This window comes from Colossoma macropomum, unplaced genomic scaffold (assembly GCF_904425465.1).
Source record: "Colossoma macropomum unplaced genomic scaffold, Colossoma_macropomum, whole genome shotgun sequence".
In the NCBI taxonomy this organism is placed as follows: domain Eukaryota; kingdom Metazoa; phylum Chordata; class Actinopteri; order Characiformes; family Serrasalmidae; genus Colossoma; species Colossoma macropomum.
The window spans coordinates 10,871,461-10,892,109 of NW_023494792.1; the positions used below are offsets into that span (position 1 = coordinate 10,871,461).

The 20,649-nt window shown below is 39.8% G+C and overlaps 1 protein-coding gene across 1 annotated transcript in view; it reads left to right on the forward strand.

Moving 5' to 3' along the window:
* The first annotated feature begins 670 nt into the window (after positions 1-670).
* pdhx (pyruvate dehydrogenase complex component X) overlaps positions 671-20,649 on the forward strand; it is a 45,180-nt gene continuing 25,201 nt past the window's right edge. Inside the window, exons 1-3 of the mRNA XM_036575917.1 lie at positions 671-838; positions 8,633-8,716; positions 14,336-14,436. Of these exons, the coding sequence (XP_036431810.1) occupies positions 703-838; positions 8,633-8,716; positions 14,336-14,436 (321 nt within the window). The 5' untranslated portion in view covers positions 671-702. The remainder of the gene's footprint in view (positions 839-8,632; positions 8,717-14,335; positions 14,437-20,649) is intronic.

Consider the following 20,649-nt stretch of genomic DNA (forward strand, 5'->3'; position numbering starts at 1 on the left):
CAACTCTGCGGGTGAGTGTAGTAGATCATCACAGACTGGAGAGCAGTGTGAGAAAAAGGTGGACAGTGAAATAATTCTATAACGACAGAGGTGAAATGTTGATGATAATCCACGGGACTATACACAGAATAGGCTCACAACGGCTGTGTCCCAAACTGAAGGCAGCTGTCTCGATGCCTTGCTGGCTGTGCTGTCTCGTAAGTGCTTAAGAAGGCGGCGTAGTTTTATCAAAGTCTTTGATTTTGTACAAACCTGACTGGGTCCCTTCGTGCCTCAGAACACTGTCTGAGTGGGCACTGTCTGTTTTAGACACCGCCCATTGCTTTTCTAATTATGATGAATAAATCTTGTATTGTGATTTATTATTCGATCAATTTTCTTTCTCATATTGGTCTATTCATCCTCCTACAGCTCTACTGGGGAGCTCTCTGGGAACTCTGACACTGTCGCTACACTAGATGGCGCTATTCACAGCATCATCTGGGGCTGTCAGTGCATAATTTCTTCAAGGACACTGAAGATTTAAATTTATATTTTATATTTGAGTACGTTTGTTACAAATAATGAGAAAAAAGCCGGATGTATCTGATTAAGTGCACGTCTCGAACAGGCCGGTCTTACTCAGAACAAATGAATCAAACTTCGCGCTGATTTATCGTCAGGCGGTCGTTTGAACACACTTAGGTGCCAAAGGACACAAACATGGCGGCCTCCTTATGGTTGGGGCGTCGAGCCGTATTAACCGGGCTGAGAATAATCAAAATTAAAGAATGTCACTGGAGTCCGCATGGGGGTCGGGGTTCATTCAGGCAGTTATTTCAGTCCCCGTCTTTTCTGGGTAAGTGTCTCTCTTAGTTGTGCCCTTTTTGCCGGTTTTGTGTCTGGTAGCTGGACAGCTGAGCTAACGCTAACTGTCAAGGCTGCTGTCAAGGTAACGTTAATCAGCTAGAAAATCAGTGAAGATTTAGATTTTTCAGCGGTGTGAATGTTTTTATCACATCGGTTGTTTGTTTTGTGTTCCCACGTACTGAGATTTGAGGAGCTGTTTACGTGGTATTGTTTTTCAGAACAGAACTGTGAGCTCATCTGAGGGGAGGTCATTTATACCGAGTAATCATTCAGCAGGTTGAGTAGATGCTGCTGCAGTACGAGATTACAGTAGTTAGCGTGCTGTTTAAGTAAAGTCACTGGTCAGTGTGGTGGGGTCCATGTCCAGTCCTGCCCCTGCACTGCACAGCGGGAGTCTAAGCAAATCAGCCCCATATGAGAGCAAACAATCCATAGACACTTTGCAGTGAGTTTGGCCATCATTGCTTTACTGGGCATTACTGTGTCTGTTGGCCAAATCTATGTGGACACATATATCGCACCCATATGAGCTTGTTGGACGTCCTATTCCAAAACCATGGGCATTAATGTGGAGTTGTCCTGCCCACTTGTGGGCCACATCCTGGCAGAGTGTACGGCTGGATCCTCAGCCCAGATCTGGCCCACACACTGTAAAATAAGTAGAACTATTGAACCCAAATCTGGTCCAACTACATTGTCGGTCCACAACATTCATGCCATAATTGGTACACAATTGTTGCTTCCAGAGGCAGTCACTTGGTTTTTTAGTTCAGCCAATTCTACTGTCAGTGTTTGTCTAGGGAGATTGCATGGCTGTGTGCTCGATTCTATCCATTTGTTAGCAGTGGTTGTGGCTGAAACATTCTGACTGGTTTGCACTGGTCTTTACTAAATCCTTAGTTAACACCAGATACTTTCAAACTATCCTTTTACGAAATTTGGTTGCACCACAAATCTGAAAGTCGTGAAAAAATATCCAGCATAGGAGAACGATGTGTACAAGCTAAGCTGAATGAAACGAATGATCTATGGCCGTTTATTCTTTAATATTTACCTGAGACAACCAAATACACAGCATTTTAAATGACGTTTTCTGCCTAACCAACACAACAGCAGATCAGTTTAGACGTTTGGGCAGCTGCTGAGCCTCCCTGAGCTGGAGCTGTGGGTGTTAAGTAGTTACTACTAAGCTCAACATTAAAACTAGTTTGTGTGGTGCGACTCATTCTGATTTAGTAATGCATAAACCTGAACTTGGTTAACACTTACATTACAACTAGCCTGTGTTTGAGCTTAAGCACAGCTGATGCAACTGGCCACTGAACTCAATAATTAGGAGGACTGTCCACATATTTTTGTCTAATAGCGTAGTTCACAGCAGTAAAGCTTAGAGGTGGGCGATATGGCAAAAATGTAATATCAGGATACTTTCACTTTTTTTTTGACATTTTACAAGCTGCAACAGAGAAAGAAGAACCAGTAGTGCCACATTTCAAAAAATACAATGATCTTTATTCAGTCTCTCACACACTGAACTAAATCCAGTTAAACAAGACTGATTGTGCTCTCTTTGTAATGAAGCATGCAGGTTGTAGTGTTTATGAAGTACTGACGATATCCACAATATGCTCAGAAAAGCATATTGTGAAGTAATATGATTTGATTTGTCACTAATATTTCCAGACTCTTACCCTAATCCCCAGTACTCTGTCCTTCACTCCCTGTGTGTACACATGAGTTTTTTTTCATACTGTGGGTTGCACTTGATCCCTTTTTGGGCGTCTACTGCTTCCTTGTAGTCCTCGTGATGTACTTTGGCAGAAGGATTTATCTTGTACAGTACCTTTTCCATCTGTGTCACGTTGATTTCATGTGTGTTCTGAATTCCCAGTTAATAATGCAAACTTGATTTTTTTTTCCCCCATTTGTACATCTGGCTGAGGGAGGGTCTTGGACCTTGGACCACTCTCAAAAGCAAGCAGTTGTTGAGAGATTTTTGGAGCATCTAAATGTGTGTGTGAGTTGAGTGTTGTGTAACGTATCATTTTTAAATCAATATTGCAGTACTGGCCTTTGTAGCAAGATATGTCAAAAGGTCATGATATGCAAATAGTTGCCCTACAGAAATCACTGAAGCCTCCCATGTGAGCAACCAATCACAGATTTTTCCCGATGAGTGATTTGCAGGTGTCCTATCCATTTCTGGCAGATTTAGTCTTTGTACCTTATACCTTTTTTGTTGAAATCACACAGTTCTACTGTTGCTGACTTGTTTTCCCAGTTGCTATTTTGTTAATGTTTTATTATGACACAGTTCTTATGTGTTTCAACATAATCACGAGATGATACTTTGCCAGTACATTGTAGCCCTGTGTGAAATAGAGAAACAGGTTGTGACAGTATTTAGTCTTTTCTGTTGAATAGCATATTGGCTTGCAGTGCTTTGCAGCCTTAAGACGGTCTGTTTGTGCTTGTTCCATGGATGTCAGGAAAGGTGTCGTATGATGTATTAGTACAATACGATGTGTTATATTGTGTGAGTTATGAGTTATTATTATGAGTTTTATAGCTTTCCATAACTATAGTTATATAGTAGTTCTGGGTGATATTGATGAAATTTGCTATCACAGTATTTTTGAAACATATCATGGTATCAGATGATGTTTAAGTTAATAAAATGAATGATCCACAGAAGGGGCAAAACAGAATAAAAAAACTGAAAATAAACTGCTTGGAAATGGAGACACTACTATTTTATTGGAATTTTTTATGCACATGTTGCTCATTATCTGTCACAAATATTGCTAAAAATACCACCAAACCATCCCATTCCCACCCCTTCACCCCATTTCATCCAAGTACTTTAATGTTATGAATAGCTGATACCAATCAGATCTGATCTTTGTGTATTCGTAGATAATACAGCCACATAATTTAGGTAAGAAATGCTGGTAATGCTAGTATACTATAATATTACAATGCTGCCTAACTTGTGGAGTGCTAAAGTTCTGTTACAGAGTTTAAAAAAAGCTTTTGCAGTTACAGCACATTTGGCTTAGCATAGGGGTTTAAACTGCTCTGTTTGAACTGGTCTTGTGTGTCATTGCATCTATATGCTGATGTAAGTGATCAAAGATTTGTTTTAAGTATACAGTGCTGTGAAAAAGTATTTTTGCTGATTTGTCACATTTTAAATGTTTCAAATCATCCAACTAATTTTAAGATAAGATAAAGACAACATGAGTAAACACAAAATGCAGCTTTTGAATGATCACTCCATTTTTTGAAGATGAAGATTAATTCAAAACCTATGTCACCCATGTAAAAAGTAATCGCTCCCTAAACCTAATAACTGGTTGTGCCACCCGTGGTGGTAACAACTGCAATCAAATGTTTGCGATAACTTGCAACAAGTCTTTTAAATCGCTGTGGAGGAATTTTGGCTCCCTCTTATTTGTAGAATTGCTTTAAGGGTTTTTCAAGCATGAACTGCCCGTTTAATGTCTTGCCACAGCATCTCAATGGGATTCAAGTCACTTTGACTCGGCCACTCCAAAACCTTAATTTTGTTTCTTTTGAGCCATTCAGAGGTGGACCGAAGCTTGTCTGCTTTGGATCATTGGATCATTAAGTCACAAACTGACGGGTGGACATTCTCCTTCAGGATTTTCCGAAGGGGGGGTAGATTTCAGGGTTTACTCAATTATGACAAGTCGTCCAGGTCCCGCATAAGTAAAGCAGCCCCAGACCATCACACTACCACCACCATGTTTGACTGTTGGTATGATGTTCTTATGGTGGAATGTGGTGTTAGCTTTATGCCAGATGTAACAGGAGCCATGTTTTCATGTTTTTCCAAAAAGTTCCACATTTGACTCATCAGTCTACAGAATATTATCCCAAAAGTCTTGGGGGTCATCTAGATGTTTTTTGTCAAATGCGAGTTGAGCCTTTGTGTTCTTTTTGGTCAGCAGTGGTTTGTGCCTTGCAGTTCTCTCATGGATGCCAGTTTTGCCCAGAGTCTTTCTTATTGTGGAATCGTGTACATTGACCTTATCTGAGGCAAGTGAGGCCTGCAGTTCTTTAGATGTTCGTCTGGGTTCCTTTGTGACCTCCTGTATGAGTTGCCAGTGGACTCTTGGTAAAATTTTGGTAGGCTGGCCACTCCTGGAAAGGTTCACCACTGTTCCCAAAGGCTCTCACTGTGGTGAGTCCCAGAGCCTTAGTAATGTAACCCTTTCCAGACTGGTTCCAGACTTTCAATGACTTCGTTTCGCATCTGTATCTGAATCTCTTGAGATCGATGCATCATGTGTGGCTTTTTGAGACCTTCTCTCCTGCTTCACATTGCCAGACAGATTCTATTTAAGTGATGTTTACTCAACAAGTCTGGCAGTAATCATCCCTGGGTGTGGCTTGTGAAACTGTTGCCAGTAGTTAATTAAATTTGGTTAACTGGTTGAGGTTGGTAGGGCTGAACTGCATTTTTCTTGATGAAGTCATTGTTTGAAAAGAGCATTTTGTATTTACTTGGGTTATCTTTGTCTAACATTCAAAGTAGCTTGATGTTCTGAAACATTCAAGTGTGACAAAAATAGAAGAAATTGTGAAGGGTGCAAACGCTTTTATACAGCATAAATGTGAATAATTTTGAAAAACTCCAGTGGATAAGTTAGTTGAAATGATCATATCTCAGGTATTGGAGGCCCATATGTTGTACAGCTCAGCCTGTCCATACTTTGTATCCCATATTTAATCTAGTAGTTTAGTATGTGGCATTATGAGCCATTGTGTAATACAACTCACTAGCTAATAAATCTTTAGTGGCTGTGTTTGTTTGCCCACTAGGGGGCAGCAGTACACCACTGTTAGGTTTCTTATTTGGGCTTACAGTACACTCTTGTCTAGTGTTTTTCGTACCGACTTGTTCGTGCTCTGTCACTCATCAGTGTCATTAATGTTCCCTAAATTACTACCATTTCTTAGGCTGATCTGTATTCATCATAGCCCACACCTTGAGTCCTCTTACTTTGTTATGGAATGGAAACTAGGCCCTGCCTCATAGATCACTTTTTATTGTTGTACAAGGTGTCCATTTCATCATTGTGTTTATTTTATGAAAGAAAGAAGACTGCAAGAAGTGAATGTCTTGGCCTGTAGTTCCTCAGTGGATATGGCCTAGTCAGAGCTGTCTCTGTGACAGTACTCAGGTCATGTGTGAGTCAGGCATGCATGACCCTGTGTGTGTGTGTGTGTGTGTGTGTGTGTGTGTGTGTGTGTGTGTGTGAGAGAGAGAGAGAGAGAGAGAGAGAGAGAGAGAGTTTGATGGGGAAATGGGGAAGACGAGGGCATATGACACATTTTAGTGCTAAGGGGTTTTTGACCTTATGCGTGCTTGTTTTGTCAACTGAATAATGTGAGAAGAATAAGAAAAATTCGAAAGGAAAGTTTTTTTGGCACCCTCAGGGTGTTGACACTGTGTATTAGGACCAAAGATTGTGACTGCTTTACTGTTGCATTTTTAGTCACACTAAGCTAACATTGCAGGATTTTGCATCATCTTTTGGTCTTAGGCCCAGGTCCCTGAATTGTGAAATTAAGCTTAAAAGTAGGTCTACAGGTGGAAAAAATATTGCTGACCACATACATACTATGTTTATTAAGCTCCTTTTACACATGCACATTTACATGGAAATGTTATCATAATTAAACGAAAAGGGATTAAGTCTCAACACAAATTTAACAACACTTTATTGTAAAATTCTTCGTAAAGTTGACAGAACAATTTACCTGCACAGGACCTGGTAAAGTTCCCAAGAAATTACACTGGAAGCGCAAGGGTACTCAAGTACTCACTTATCCATTCATGAAGCCAGTGTTTGAATACTGAAATCACTATTCAGGTAATTCATTGCCTTCCATCATGGGAAGATATACAGTCTAATAATTCAGTGAAAATCAGATTTTATGTTTTAACAGGACAGTAAAATGTGAAAGTTTTGCTGTTATTTACGAGCAAGTTATATGATACTTTACTACTTTAAAATTTGAATGCCTGAACATTTGTGCCTGAAGATAGCCATGCTGTTATTGTTAAAAAAGATAAGTTGGTGCTAGGTACAGGAACAGTTCAGTTTTATTTCTTTATTTTTCGTATTGGCACTGATGTGGAAAAGAACATCTGAAGAAGATGACAGGTTTCCATCAGCTTTCATTGTTGAAGCTGTTGGCTGATGTTGATTTGCTCATCTGAGGCAGACGTTACTCATCTGTCACAAAAAACTGCCAATTTCCCTGAATAATAATAATTCAGACAAAATCCATTTTCCTTCTTTTTTTAGATGGGTTTTTTTCCCTCCTTCTCCACAGTTAACGGAATATCTGTTCATGGTCTCTTATGGATACTCGGATATCAAAATTAGTCAGAATGTGCATCTCTGGAAATTACCGGTAGCACTTATGTCTGAACAGACGGCAATACTTTACTGGGAAATATGAAGACCTCTAGACCAGTGTTTTCCTCAGGACCCCATAGAGTGTGTGCATTTTCCATCATCCCTATGTGTTATAAGCTAGGTTTTAGCAAAAAATGTGGACTGTCTGAGGGCCCTGAGGACTGGGTTGGGAAACACTGCTGTAGCCAGATGAATGTTTCAGACTTTTTTTATAGTTTAATTTTTTTGTGGGTCAAAACATCATGGGGGTGAAGTTTGTGCAGGACTCTAGAGAGAAGTGTTACTGTTTTTACGATTAGGTTTTAAATTTTTTAATGACTGTGGGATTGTATTTTTGTACTTGATTCAGAAATGAAATTGGCTGTTCATGCTGAGAACATCACCTCCTCTTTACCAGGATTTTTGGCATAAATGAACCATACATCCTGGTGAAATGCAGTTTAGCTCACATTTTTAACGTGGAAGAGGTTTTAGTAAGAGACATTTTCTTCTGATAGCATCTTTTGATAAACTACAAGCTTTAAACTGCAAAGTGAATGTATTTGCAAGGCTTTTGAATAAATATGAGTTAACGCACCCAAAATGATTCTCCACAGGATAGAATGCATAATGTACTGTGTGTTTAGGATGACCTCTTTATGGCTGTGCATTGATGTATGCATGTCTAGTGCTCTGCGTTACTTGCATGTAAACTAGTCTATGTAGCTGTTCTTTATCTCTTAAACTCCCCTGTGGTGTTCCTGTTCTTGCAAATAGACTCTTGAGTTGAACAATTGTTTTGAAATTTAGGCGAGTGAGTACTGTCACTGCTTGGGCAGATTGGTTTTTAAGGGGTTAGCAACACACACACACACACTTATATACACATATGTGCTCATATATATGTGGTCTGGTGCCGTTTGGGGGGGTGTTGGTGAATGTGTGTGTGAAAGATGGCAGCTGTCTGCTGGAGCGTGAAGCCTGCAGCGCTGAGCTGGTGCTGCTCTCCCGCTGGCCTGCAGCGTGACACTGATGTACTCTGATTCCTTTATTGTCTGTGTGCATTTACTGTGCACTTCACAATCTTCGCTTGTGGTGGTCAGTCACATTTTTTTTCCGGTTGAAGCAGAGTGCTGCAGTGATATTCATACGCATAATTTAATAGCAATATCATTTTTACTCCCTCAATAGATAATGGAACATATTTGCCTATTTTCACCTGGGAGAATTTCTCCTATCTCATGTAGCCAAATTATCTTGTGCACCCAAATGTAGACTATTAACCTAATTAAATTTCTTCATTTGCTGGTCCTCTCTCCTAATAGTGAAATTCTGTGTCTCTCCTGTAGGGGCCGCCCCTATCAAAGTGCAGATGCCGGCACTCTCCCCAACCATGGAAGAAGGCAACATTGTGAAATGGCTGAAGAAGGAAGGTGAGGGTGAACCACTGGTTCTTCGTTTCTCTGTCACTGCAAAATATCAAATGTCCTCTGACAAACTACATTACTATTTTGAACAAGCAAATGCATGTGTCAAAATACAAATCGCATATCAGTTGCCCTTTAATTACACATTTTACTGTTGCCAACGTGAACATTGACCTGTACAAACTTGCCTGTTAAGCCCATCAAACTGAACGTCCTGCTGGTGATCCATTTAGAGACTCTGGCAAAGTGTCTGTGTAGTTTCTCCAAATTACCACACTTAGCCTGGACTGGAGCATTTTGGCTGTGATGTAGTGTTATGTGAGAGATACACCGTTCAATAACAAAAACAACACTGCGCACAGCAGGTTTTGTTACTGCATTAGAATGAGATCAAACAGGATAGCCCTACTGAGGGAGCTCTAAAATTAGCTAATTGCATAATTCAATTCAAAATTATTACTTGTGGACTTGTCAGAAAGCTAAAATTTGTAATCATTGTAATCATTTAAATTACAATCCCCTGTAAAATTAAATATAGCTAAAACCGAATTCAAGTACTCATTTGTATCAGATCCTGTGCCTCTGGCTCCTGCCTCTTAACCTATTGAGACTCCATCTCTACGGCATGGTTTGTTGACCCATGTTGGTGATAAGTGCAATCATCTTCACTATGAGGGCAAATTACTCTACTTCAGATCACAGAGTAGCCGGAAAGCCTTTTGCAGCCCATTAGGCTTACAAGTAAGGGTTGAGGGCTCCTTTCAATTCATCACAGAGCTACAGCACTGCCCATGCTAGGGCACTAAGCTCTGTGTCATATATCACAGGCTTACCCCAGGCTGCTTACAGCAAGGCTTAATGTGCCAGCATCAGTTTTTTTTTCTTTATTTTTTCCTTTTTTTTCCTTTTTTTTTCTTCGACTCCAGTAAAGATGAATACAGAGACAGGGCAGCCAGTAAGCCAGTGCATACATGTTTATTAACATACACATACAGATGAGCTGAGTAGCGAGATCTTTGCTTCAGTAAACAGTCAATATAAGAAAGGTGTCAGCAGGCTTTGAGTTAAATGCCCAACAAAAGGTGAGAAAATAGATTTTTACTCCCTGTAAATGGAGGGGTAGTGGATACAAATGTCAGTGAAACAATCTCCCAAGACCTTTTCCCACTTTCCACATTGGATTTTCTTTTGTACTCACCAGTTTGTGTCATTGCCAATTTCAACCGTTTATCTGAATCTCGCCTGTTGTGCAACACTGATTGATCTGAGGAGTGTTAAAGCAAGCTTGTTCTTATTTCCAGGTAGGTCAAACAGTGTTGAATGCCTAAGCAGAGATGGGTCAGAATTTTTTAAATAGCCATGTAAGTGTAAAAAAAATCTTATAGTAAATTAGGATTTTTGATAAGTAAATTAGCTTCTCTCTAACATAAGAGATTCTCATGTTTAAAGCTGTTTTAACTTCACACTCTACAGAGGCCACTGAAGACCCCGTGTCTTACATTTTGGTCAGATTTGTAAATCTGTTACTCCAGTGAAGAAAAGATTGAAAGACTGCTGTAGCCATCTAAAGGCACTGGACGAGCCATGCAGCAGCAATAGCACATAGGAAGCATTGCACAGCCACACTTGAACATCAAGCTCAAACTGTTTTTACACTCTACCCGTGTAGATTTAATGGTATAAAATGTTCACCTTAATTTAGTGAGTGTCAGGGTGTCTGCAAGGTCTGCAGGTCTTGCTTTCTCTGAATTTGCTTTTTAAATTAAAGGGCCTAAAAAGTTTCACACTGTCTAGGTAGCATACATGGAGACATGATGATGTGTCAGTGAGTTACTTGAGTTACTTTGAAGACTGTTTTTATATTGGCTTTATGGTAGCAGAGTTGCATTACAAAGTTTAAAAGTGTTACATTTAATTTAAGGAAGCCCTCAGACACTGTGGTCATGGAACAGAACACTTTTCACAGTTCTGTTAACACGTAGCTAGTGTCGCATCTTCTAATTATAAACTTATTTGTTCCTTTTTTTCAGCAGAGTTCTTTTTATGTTGGCAGTGCAAAGAAAGAAAAAAAAAGCAGTCTCATTTTGGTGTGAAGTGTGAAAGCAGTAAAGAAGGACTAAGTGACTTAGACTGTTGGCTTGTAGTGTGTCATTGTGTTGTTGAGGGACTGACTTTTTGATGTGGTTAGGGTGGGATCAAATGGATTTCGGTTTAATAACTGACACAGTCTCTGACCCCTAAAGAGCTCACACATCCCCCTCTACCCCCTCTACTCTACACATGAATGGCTTTCTTTACTCCTTTAACTCTCGTTTCCTCATCCTTCATTTTTAAATATTGAATATCAGCTGCCAGTGACCCGATATTTTTTCTTTAAAATCTAGTAAACTTTAAATTTAGCTACTTTTTAAATGAAGCACTTCACTTAAGAAAATCTATCATTCTGAAACCTCTCAAACGCTCAGCTACCCAACAGAAAGAAATACACAGCTGACATCATATCACACAATGTGAGAGCGCGCGAGATTTGGCTAGGTTTGTTACAGGATTGAATCAGATTAATTCTTTTTTTTGACCGACATCTGACACAGCATTTCCTGCCTGATACCAGTAGCAACGCTGAAAGGCCATCTGTAGTGATTTACCTCACAGTATGTTAATAAGTACAGGCATCATAATGCAAAAAGTATGACTTCTTTGTAACAGCTACTCTTGCACAGTAATGAGGAGTGTGCAGAATCACTTACACTGCATTAAAGGCGCACTGGATTGTACTTCATCTTTCTCTCATCCCTTTACCTTTCTTTCTTCCTTCATCTCTCTCATATCTTTCTCTTCCTAAAGAAGGATCCAGTCTGAGAACACTGTTTGAGGGGAAACTGTATTAGTGCCTAAAAAGGCAGGGCCAAAGATGTGAAATAGGTGACAAAAGCATGAGTGCATCATTTTATACCCAGGTAAAGTTAAATGAATGTGGATATGTTGGTACAGGTCTTATTGTGTTGCTGAAACTGTGAGCCAAATGATGCATTTGGTTTCAAAGGTTCAGTATCTGTCAGCTGACATTTTAGCGATAAATATTGCATATCCTGGTCATTGTTAAGCCGAAATGTTAGTGTGTTTTGTACTATACTGTCTCACACACGCTTACACACAAATATACAGTGTGTGCTCTGGCCTAGACTAATAGTCTGGCAGTTCTCAAAATGAGGCTGCTCTGGTACTTGCTCTCTTTTACTACCTTCTGCCTCTCTCCTGAGCTACTCTTGCACAGTAATGAGGAGTGTGCAGAATCACTTACACAGCGTTAAAGGCACACTGGATTGTACTTCATCCCTGTCCCTCATCCCTCTACCTTTCTTTCTTTCTTTCTTTTTTTCTTCCTTCACTCTCGCTCATATCCTTCTCCTCTCCCTTGGTCGTTCCCTGTCTGTCAATACAGGATTAAATGGAGTAAGATTGAATTTCAGCTCCCCTGATGGAAAAACAGAACATCAATATGTGCAATCCACTGTTTCAGGCTGTGCTTCTAGAAGTGTGAATGTGGGTTTTTGTGTGTGTTCATACATGTGGTGGGAGAATTTCCTGGTCCCTGAATGGTGTCTAGGTAAAAGTAGGGATGGGCAGTATGGCAAAAGTGTCATATCAAGATAGTTAATGACATTTTCACGATAAAGATATGTATCACAATTTTACACACTCCACTGCACTAAAACCAAATAAACAAGACTAAATATGCTGTTTTTTCAATGAAACATGCAGTTAGAGTTCTTTAAGTACTGATGATATCCACAATATGCTCAGAAAGGCATATTTTGTTTATCACAATAACGATAAAATATTGTCATATTGCCAACCTCTAGGTAACAGTGTATGTTGCTTCTTTTGGCTGAGGAGTCCATTTTTCAAGCCAGACTACATACTATCATCAAAGAGGCTGGTGGGTTTTGTGGCCAAAAAACATTGACAGAAAAGGTGAAGAATATTTTAACTGACGTGTGAAATAACTAACCACAACCGGATCTTCCACTATAGTGTATTGGAGCAGGCGATTCTCAAAAATGAGGCCACTCTGGTACTAACTCTCTTTTATTAGCAACTGAATATTTGAAAGAAAACTCTTCACCACATTTTCCAGATATGTGGCTGGTGACTATATATTGCTCTGGAAGGCTCATTGTTGTTGCAGCGCTCTGAGCAGGTAACTGTTTGCGAAGTGTATCTCTGTTAGATGGATATAAACTGGTGCAAGGAAGTAGACAGCCAATCAGAAAGCGACGAAACCTTAATGGCTGTGTCTGGCTAGTGTTCTAGAGCTCCGATGGTCCGCGTACTTCTGTGAGCAGAGCGCCTGAGGCTGAGGCTAGCTTGTAGCTTTTGCTGCCGTGCTCTTACTACTTTGATTCATATTGTATTTTTCCCCAGGCGCTTTTCACTCTAACAGCTAGTTAGCACTCTGTCTACTGCTTGATCTTTGTCTGATGCAGACCATCAATAACATCACTTATCTGAGTTTTAGGGTGAATGAAGTTTTTGTTAATTATAGAAGGATAGTATTATCTGTTATGGCGGGTTAGTCACTCAGAGCTGTAGTTTTCTCATCAGTTTCATCATCCACTTTGTTCTAAGCTCTTTAATCATGCTGTCTATGTCATCTCCCCCTCTTTTTCTTCTATCTATAGTATACACACTGCCCTGAAATAGAGCGTACATATCTGTGCGTGTGATGGAGGAAACCGCTGTCTCCTAATCGCGGTAGTTTTTCATCGATAATCAAATTTAAATGTATTCATGAGAGCTCCCAGCTCTGGAATCTAAATGGAGATAGTGGTACATTACTGTGTGCTGCAGTGTTTGATGGCCTGCTGTGCAGCACAAATGAACTGGGATCATAGAGATGGGGGTTATGATGGTGTGGAATACATCACGTAATAAGTCTTGTGGCTCTTTTAGTTTATGGGACTTGGCTGTGGGCTGGGGATGAGCCTCCCAGAGAAGCTCTGAAACAGCACATATCCTCCGCCTCCATGATTAAGGAATTCCTTGAAATGTATTTTGATGCGCCTTTTGCATCTCCTGTATCTCCAACATTTTACAACAGTGTAAAGTGCTTCTGACTTGCTTCCATGATTTTGCTGTGTTTGCTACTGAATTCAACTCTACTACATCCTAGAGACATTGCTCCACTGTTGTTCTCTGGGAAATAAATGTGATATCTGGGGATATCTCTGATAGTTCAGGCTTCAGCTTTTTCTATTATTTACAAACACCTGGGGACCAGACACAACACCATAGTGGCAAAGGTTGACATCCTGCAATGAAACTGTTCTGTTCTTGCAAGCTGGGCATTAGGCATACAGTTGAGCTAGCAGGTTAGCTGTGTATTGTGTTTATTTTCACATGGGTAGTCTCACATATAACTACAGAAAAACTACAGAATATCTCTGAAATTCCCATTGGTTTCTGAAGTACATCAGTACTTTGGATTGGATAAATGATAGTAAAAGTATTTCTTGTTTTTGTTGAAATCCAGTCAATTTTGAGTGAATTTTGGAGAAATTTTCTTTATTTATTTTTATTATTAAATTATACATTTTTGTGTTTTGTGTTTTTGTGAGTGAACAGGTGAAGCAGTGGCAGCTGGCGATGCTCTCTGCGAAATTGAGACAGACAAGGCTGTGGTTACCATGGAATCCAACGATGATGGTGTTCTAGCTAAAATTCTGGTGAGTGAGTGAGTGAGTGAGTGAGTGAGTGAGTCATTGAGTGATTGAGTGATTGAGTGATTGAGTGATTGGGAGTCCTCTGGATAAAAGCAAAAATGAGATGGTTACAGAGTGAAAAAGAGATGAGACTTTTTGATTTTGCTGTATTGACTTCAGTCTCCTGAGTCGTTTCACCATCAGCTTAGCACCTTAACTCGTTTAGAAGCAGTTATAGAAAGTGTGTGTGTATGTGCGTGTGTGCGTGCTTGCATGTGGGTCTTTATTAGTGCATGTGCCTGCGTGAGTATTCTCGGCTCTAATTAGAGCTACTCATTAAGGTTGCTGAGGACTGGAGGAGCAAAAACAAGCCCTCTCTAAAAAGGCATGCTAGCTCCATTTTATATTCGCTCCCTGCATGCTTAATGCAATAATGAGTCAGTGTCTCTCTCTCTATCTCTCTTTCCCTCTCCCTCTCTCTCTCGTTTCATGTGTCGAGGAAAGCTCCTGAAGAAGCTGCATTCTTCGAAAAGAAAAGATGAAAGGGAATTGCCTCTTTGTTGTGAATTCCCTTCCTTTTGTCTTTTGTCTTGTAGAAAGCCTTCCATCACCAGATAATAGAATTGTCAGCGATAGTACCTCATTTCCATAATCCAGTGATCTCTCCAAGGAGTCTAGGAGGCTTCCCACGCTTAAAACATTTCTTAATGAGCGTTTTGTTTTCCACACATTTCCCTCTATTTTTGGCCTAATTGTGGAATGTCACTGAATGTGGCAGTAGGGAATACCTTTTGAATGTATCTCTGTGAATGCCAAGTGTGCATGTTCGTCCGTGTGTATACATGTTCATCCTTGTGTATACGTGTTCGTCCGTGTGTGTACGTCTGTCCGTGTGTGTGTGTCCATCCGTGTACGTCTCCACCTGTGTGACTGTGTGCCACCCATGTGTATGCTTATCTGTGTCCATGTCAGTGATGAACTAAAACATCGTAATCCAGATGTATTTTCTCTACATTGGTGAACGTGTCCTAAAGTGGTCTGTCAGTACTGTCGGAATGAAGGCTTATCATTGCTTGGGGCAAGAGATTACACACAGTGAAGTCTGTCTGTCTGTTTGTCAGTCAACAAATATAAAACACAACGTATATATATATATATATATATATATATATATATATATATATATATATATATATATAATAATATATATATATAATATATATATAAAAGGGTTCCAAGAAATTAATTTATTGGTGAATTAGCTTGATCTCACACTCAAAAGATCCTAATGCCCTCTGTTAAGTATGGTGGAGGGTCTGTGATGCTGTGGGGCTGTTTTTTCTCCAAAGGCCTGTGAACCTTGTTAGGGTGCATGGCATCATGGACTCCATGCAAGGACATTTTACATCAAAATCTGTCTGCCTCTAAAAATGGGCCGTCATTAGATCTTCCATCAGCAAAATGATCCAAAACATATGTCCGTACCAACATAAAAAATGGTTTACTGAACACTAAATCAGACTTCTACCACGGCCTGATTTGAACCCCATTAAAAAAACCTTTGGGGTGAGCTAAAGAGGAGAGTGCACAAGAGAAGACCTTGGATCCTGGACAGTCTGGAGAGATTCTGTGAAGAAGAAAGGTCTCTGCTCTGTATTCTTCAACCTTATAAGATGTTACAGAAGACCAAGTGCTGTTTTTTGGCAAAGAAAGGTTGTACAAGGTATTAAATGCAAGGCTGACAATAAATGTAGCACATGCTGATTTGTAAAAAAAAAATATTTCTTGATGAAGGATTTTTTTTTTCCTGAGAATGAATTTACTTCAATTAAAGGTTTGGATTTTTCAAGATGAGGTTAAGCTAATTCATCAAAAGGTGAATTTCTTATAACCCTTATATATTTATATAGTGGTCTTTCTGAGGATTTTTGTCAACATGCTAAAAAGAAGAGCAGATTGCAGGATTGAGAACATAGAGAACGGACTCAGATGGGTTCAGGTCTTTATTACATCATCAGTTTTACGCATGTCTAAACACGTGCACCTTGAGTGGTCTGTAATAAAGTCACATTATAACATTACAGTAAAAACATTGACCTGTAGGCCATTGAGTGTGTCACGTCGCCTCCTTCTCACACACATTTCAGCTTCCTCTGTGAGGGAGTTTCCATGGCAACAGGCCAGGGGAATGGAGACTGGGGAGGGGGAGTTTAGGAGCAGAAGAAAAATGGCCTGAATTAGATAACCAGCGTGATCCTGCAGGGCACCTGCCTCGCCAGCCAGCTCACGCTCGCTGCACATTTGTGCGTGTGTATGTCTGTGTGCATGAATATGTTATAGGGGTGGGAATCTTAATTTATGGAGAGGTCAGTCTCACCATGGCCCCCTAATCACTGTCCACAGTGCTTTATAGGTTTAAAGGTGTCCAGGGAAGCAGCAATATGGACTTCGGTACACATATTATCCCCCCCATCTCTGACTGCAGGCTTATGCCACTTTGACCCCAGTGACTTCTATCTGAAAAGGGCCATCTGCCAAAGATTCAGTCGCTCACATAGTGATGAGATATTGACATGGAGAGAGTAGCTAGATAAGCAGAAAGGTGGATAATATATGGGTGGAAGATGGGGTTAGAGATGGCATGGAAGAGCTTAGAGATGAGCTTATGGTTTGAATGTCAGTATATGATCCCATCCTAAAATAAAAATGTTATTTTGCTGTATTATAACTCTAATTTTTCAGTCTTTATTAAATGTAAATTATTTTTAAATACCTTCAAAGTAAGACTGTTTTTCTCTCATTCTCTTTCTTCTCTTGAACAGTTGTTATTTTGGTCCAGTAGTTAATTTCTCATGAAATCGAAGACTCATTTTTTTCGCAGTCCATAATACTGGATTTTGGCATTTGCAGTGTGTGACTATAGCAAACATGCTATCTTTTAAAGCACTAATGCATATCTGTTCGACTAAATGTTTCAGTCTCTGATGCTTGCCGCTGCTCCACATGACTTCCGTTTCATTAGCCCAGCAAGGTACGCCTCCGTTCCACAGCGTCCCAGTTCGGTGCTTCCTGCCCTGGGTACGTGTGCCAGCCGCTCCCCTACGCCCCATGCCGTCCACCATCTGCGGCTCCATTTCAATGGGACTTACTCAGTGCTATTTTTATCGTATCTTGCTGAAAGCTTACTCACTGGTTCATTGAGAAATAAACAATTGTAGGTGGTAATTTTTCTTATAAAGAAAGAGGCTGAGGGGTTGTATTGTTAGGTATATTGAGATTTTATAGCTCATGGTATAGTTGTTATTATTGTAAACCACGGATAAGCATATGGCTTTTTTCCTCCATAGTTGTTTATATTTGTTGTTTTTTTTCCTTACTCTTCCCAACAGATGGCCAGCAGAACCCAAGCTACTTTATTTCTTTTCCTCTGTCAAAAGCAGCCCTGAAGTGCTAGGAGCCTCTAACACATTGTTTGTCAGAAATCAGAGGCATGCATTGATGTTTCTTGTAAATCGCCCAAGTCCCCTTTGGACGCTGTTCTGCCTAGTAACAAGCACAAGGGTGTTTAGTTCGATCATGGCAACCCTCACCACCCCTTTGACCAGATCGATGTAGCTGGTGTGTTTTTATAGGCTTGGAGTGAGGAAGCCAAACCCCCAGGTCTAGTGTTAGCTCTGAGACGAGAATGGCACTGAAAGGGGGGAGGGGTGGATATTTATGGCTTACGAAAACACAGACTGCCATTAGATTAGAAGCACATTTCTCATTTTGCTTTTACCTTCAGCATGTAGTTTTGCTTGCTTCTTAAATATAAAGACATAGTCAATGTCTGTCAGTTAAGCTCTCTAGATGAATTGAAACAAAAACCGAACAAGATGATAAACCCGTCTGCAATTACTTTGACCATCCAAGTGATGGCAGTGTTGAGCTCTTCAATCCACCCGGCGACCAATTAAGCCAGTCTGGCCATCTGTGAGAAGAGAAATAAATAGCAGAGAATGGTGGAGCTTACCAGCAATGAATGAGTGAATGAGTGTTATGTTGCTAGTAGCAGTAGAGTGAGAGTTACAGCGCATGAAAAGAATTATTAAGCCTGTATAAATTCTGTTTATTGATAGTGATTTGTGTTTGTGTGGTACTAACCTCCCAGAGGTCTGGATTTTTTTTTTTTAACTGTGCAGCACTTTTTTACCATTTCTGTTTGTGTATTTTTTTGCGCAGTTCACAGCTTGCGTGTTGCAATGCTTGCATGATTCTCTTATGACAGGGCTGGAAGGTGAATCCTAAGAGAACTGGTCATGAGAGCTGTATTAGGCATTTCATTAAAGGTTTCTCACCATATACTTTGTAATCCTAGTTAGTAATAAGATTACAAAGTCAGAGATACTCTGTTCCTCACTGACTGCATACTGTTCAGTCCTTTGTAAAAGGTGGCCCCCATCCCCAAGTCTTCAGGGTACATTGAGAGTAAAAGGCATGTGTAATACAGGCTCTAAACATTTTTCTTGTATTTTATTTCTTTCTTTGAAGTCCCATTGTGGCATTTGTGTTGTCCTACTTGCCAAGGACAGTTATTCATTTTTTACGAGACCATTTTCCAAACCTTTCTTTATCCCTTAGAACTAAACAGGCTGTTTCCTTTGAGAGTGATATATGTAAGTGACCTCTCTTCTGATTGACTGCTCTAAATTGTGCCCAGAACACTCCTTATAACTTCAACGTAGATGGGCAAGGCTAAACATTATTATTATTAAATGCATTGGGGTTTGTGGCATCACAAATAGAATGTGAATTAGTTTCCATATAAGGGAAAATGTGTTTTTCCCTAGTATGTGAATTGTTTCCATATATGGGATGGTAAATTTTAAAACTTTGAAAATGTTGATGTACTGCAGCAAACTCTTTTATTTAAAAAGTGAGAAAAATTAGTTTTTCCCTTATGTGGGTTATGTAAAACAAAGTTATAAGCTGCAGTGATATAATAACACATGCCTTTCTGGGTTACCAGAGATATCAATCACAGACCAAACAGAGGTGAGCACCAACATCTTCGATGATGTGCTTTATAGCAATACCCTTTTGCTACATCAATGTAGTTTACAGATTTTGCTGATCTGTTGGTTATTTCTTAATATCTTTAGCCTCTTTTTTGAGGTTTCTGTATAATATGAATGTGTAAGATCCACAGTAGTGGCAGGAGAGCTCCAGTAGCTGATGAGATTATTCCTTGGCGTTTGTCCATGTAGTGTTAGGAAGTTGTAAACAAGGCAAAATAGATTCATACACTGTTAACTGCCATGGCAACAATGTGTATGCGCCCAAACATGTGTTCCTCATTTGGCTGATGCTGACTTAAGTCTCAAAACAGCCCACAATTTCCTAAAAATATACTGAAAGCAAATTTCTGGAAGATGTTGTTAGGCTACCTTCAATACAATAAACTTTCACAATACCACAGAGAGGAACATGTCTGCAGTGACCCATGTATGACTAACATTCCAAATAAAGATCTGATTAAGCAAATCCTCAGTTAACTAGAAGACTTTCCCTGGGAAATACATCACAGTGTATATATGTTGATTTCCAATTCATGTTGCCTAATAGACTGATTTAGCCACAGAATGGCATTTTTACATTGCAGCTATGAAAGCAGTCAGAGGTGGTTTACTGATCGTCTTGACTAGTGTGTTTAATATTGGGTAGTCTTAAAAGGTTTGTTGAACAAAACATGATGTAAAATCCTGCCATATTCCAACCATAATCAGCGCTGGAGATGTGCATGGACATGTCTTAAAACTGGTACTGGATCACCTTCCGCTTAACACCAGAACAAACACTCTGATTCCTGGCAGACTGATCTTACTGAGAATAAAGCCTGTTCTCAGTTTTTTCCTCCCTTGGTAGTGCTCCACCTTGTGAAGGAATGGTGACTCAAAATCCATTCACATTTTCCAAAGCTGAACTGTTTAAAGTGCATGGTCTTTCATTTAGAACTAATCTGTGTTGACCGTGTAAGAACAACAAAGTGTTGTGTTTGTTAGAAGGGTTTGCTTTTTGACAGTTATGGGTCAAGCCAGGTGGTAGTTGTGTCGTCATGTCCAGCTGCTTATATCCAAAATAAACGGTTGTCAGCACACAAAAGCAGAAACTAATAGGAGGAAATTGAATTGAGGATATGTGAGGTCTGCTCATGGTCACTTAGGTGGCATAAATAAATTGAATGTGGAGTCTCTCTTT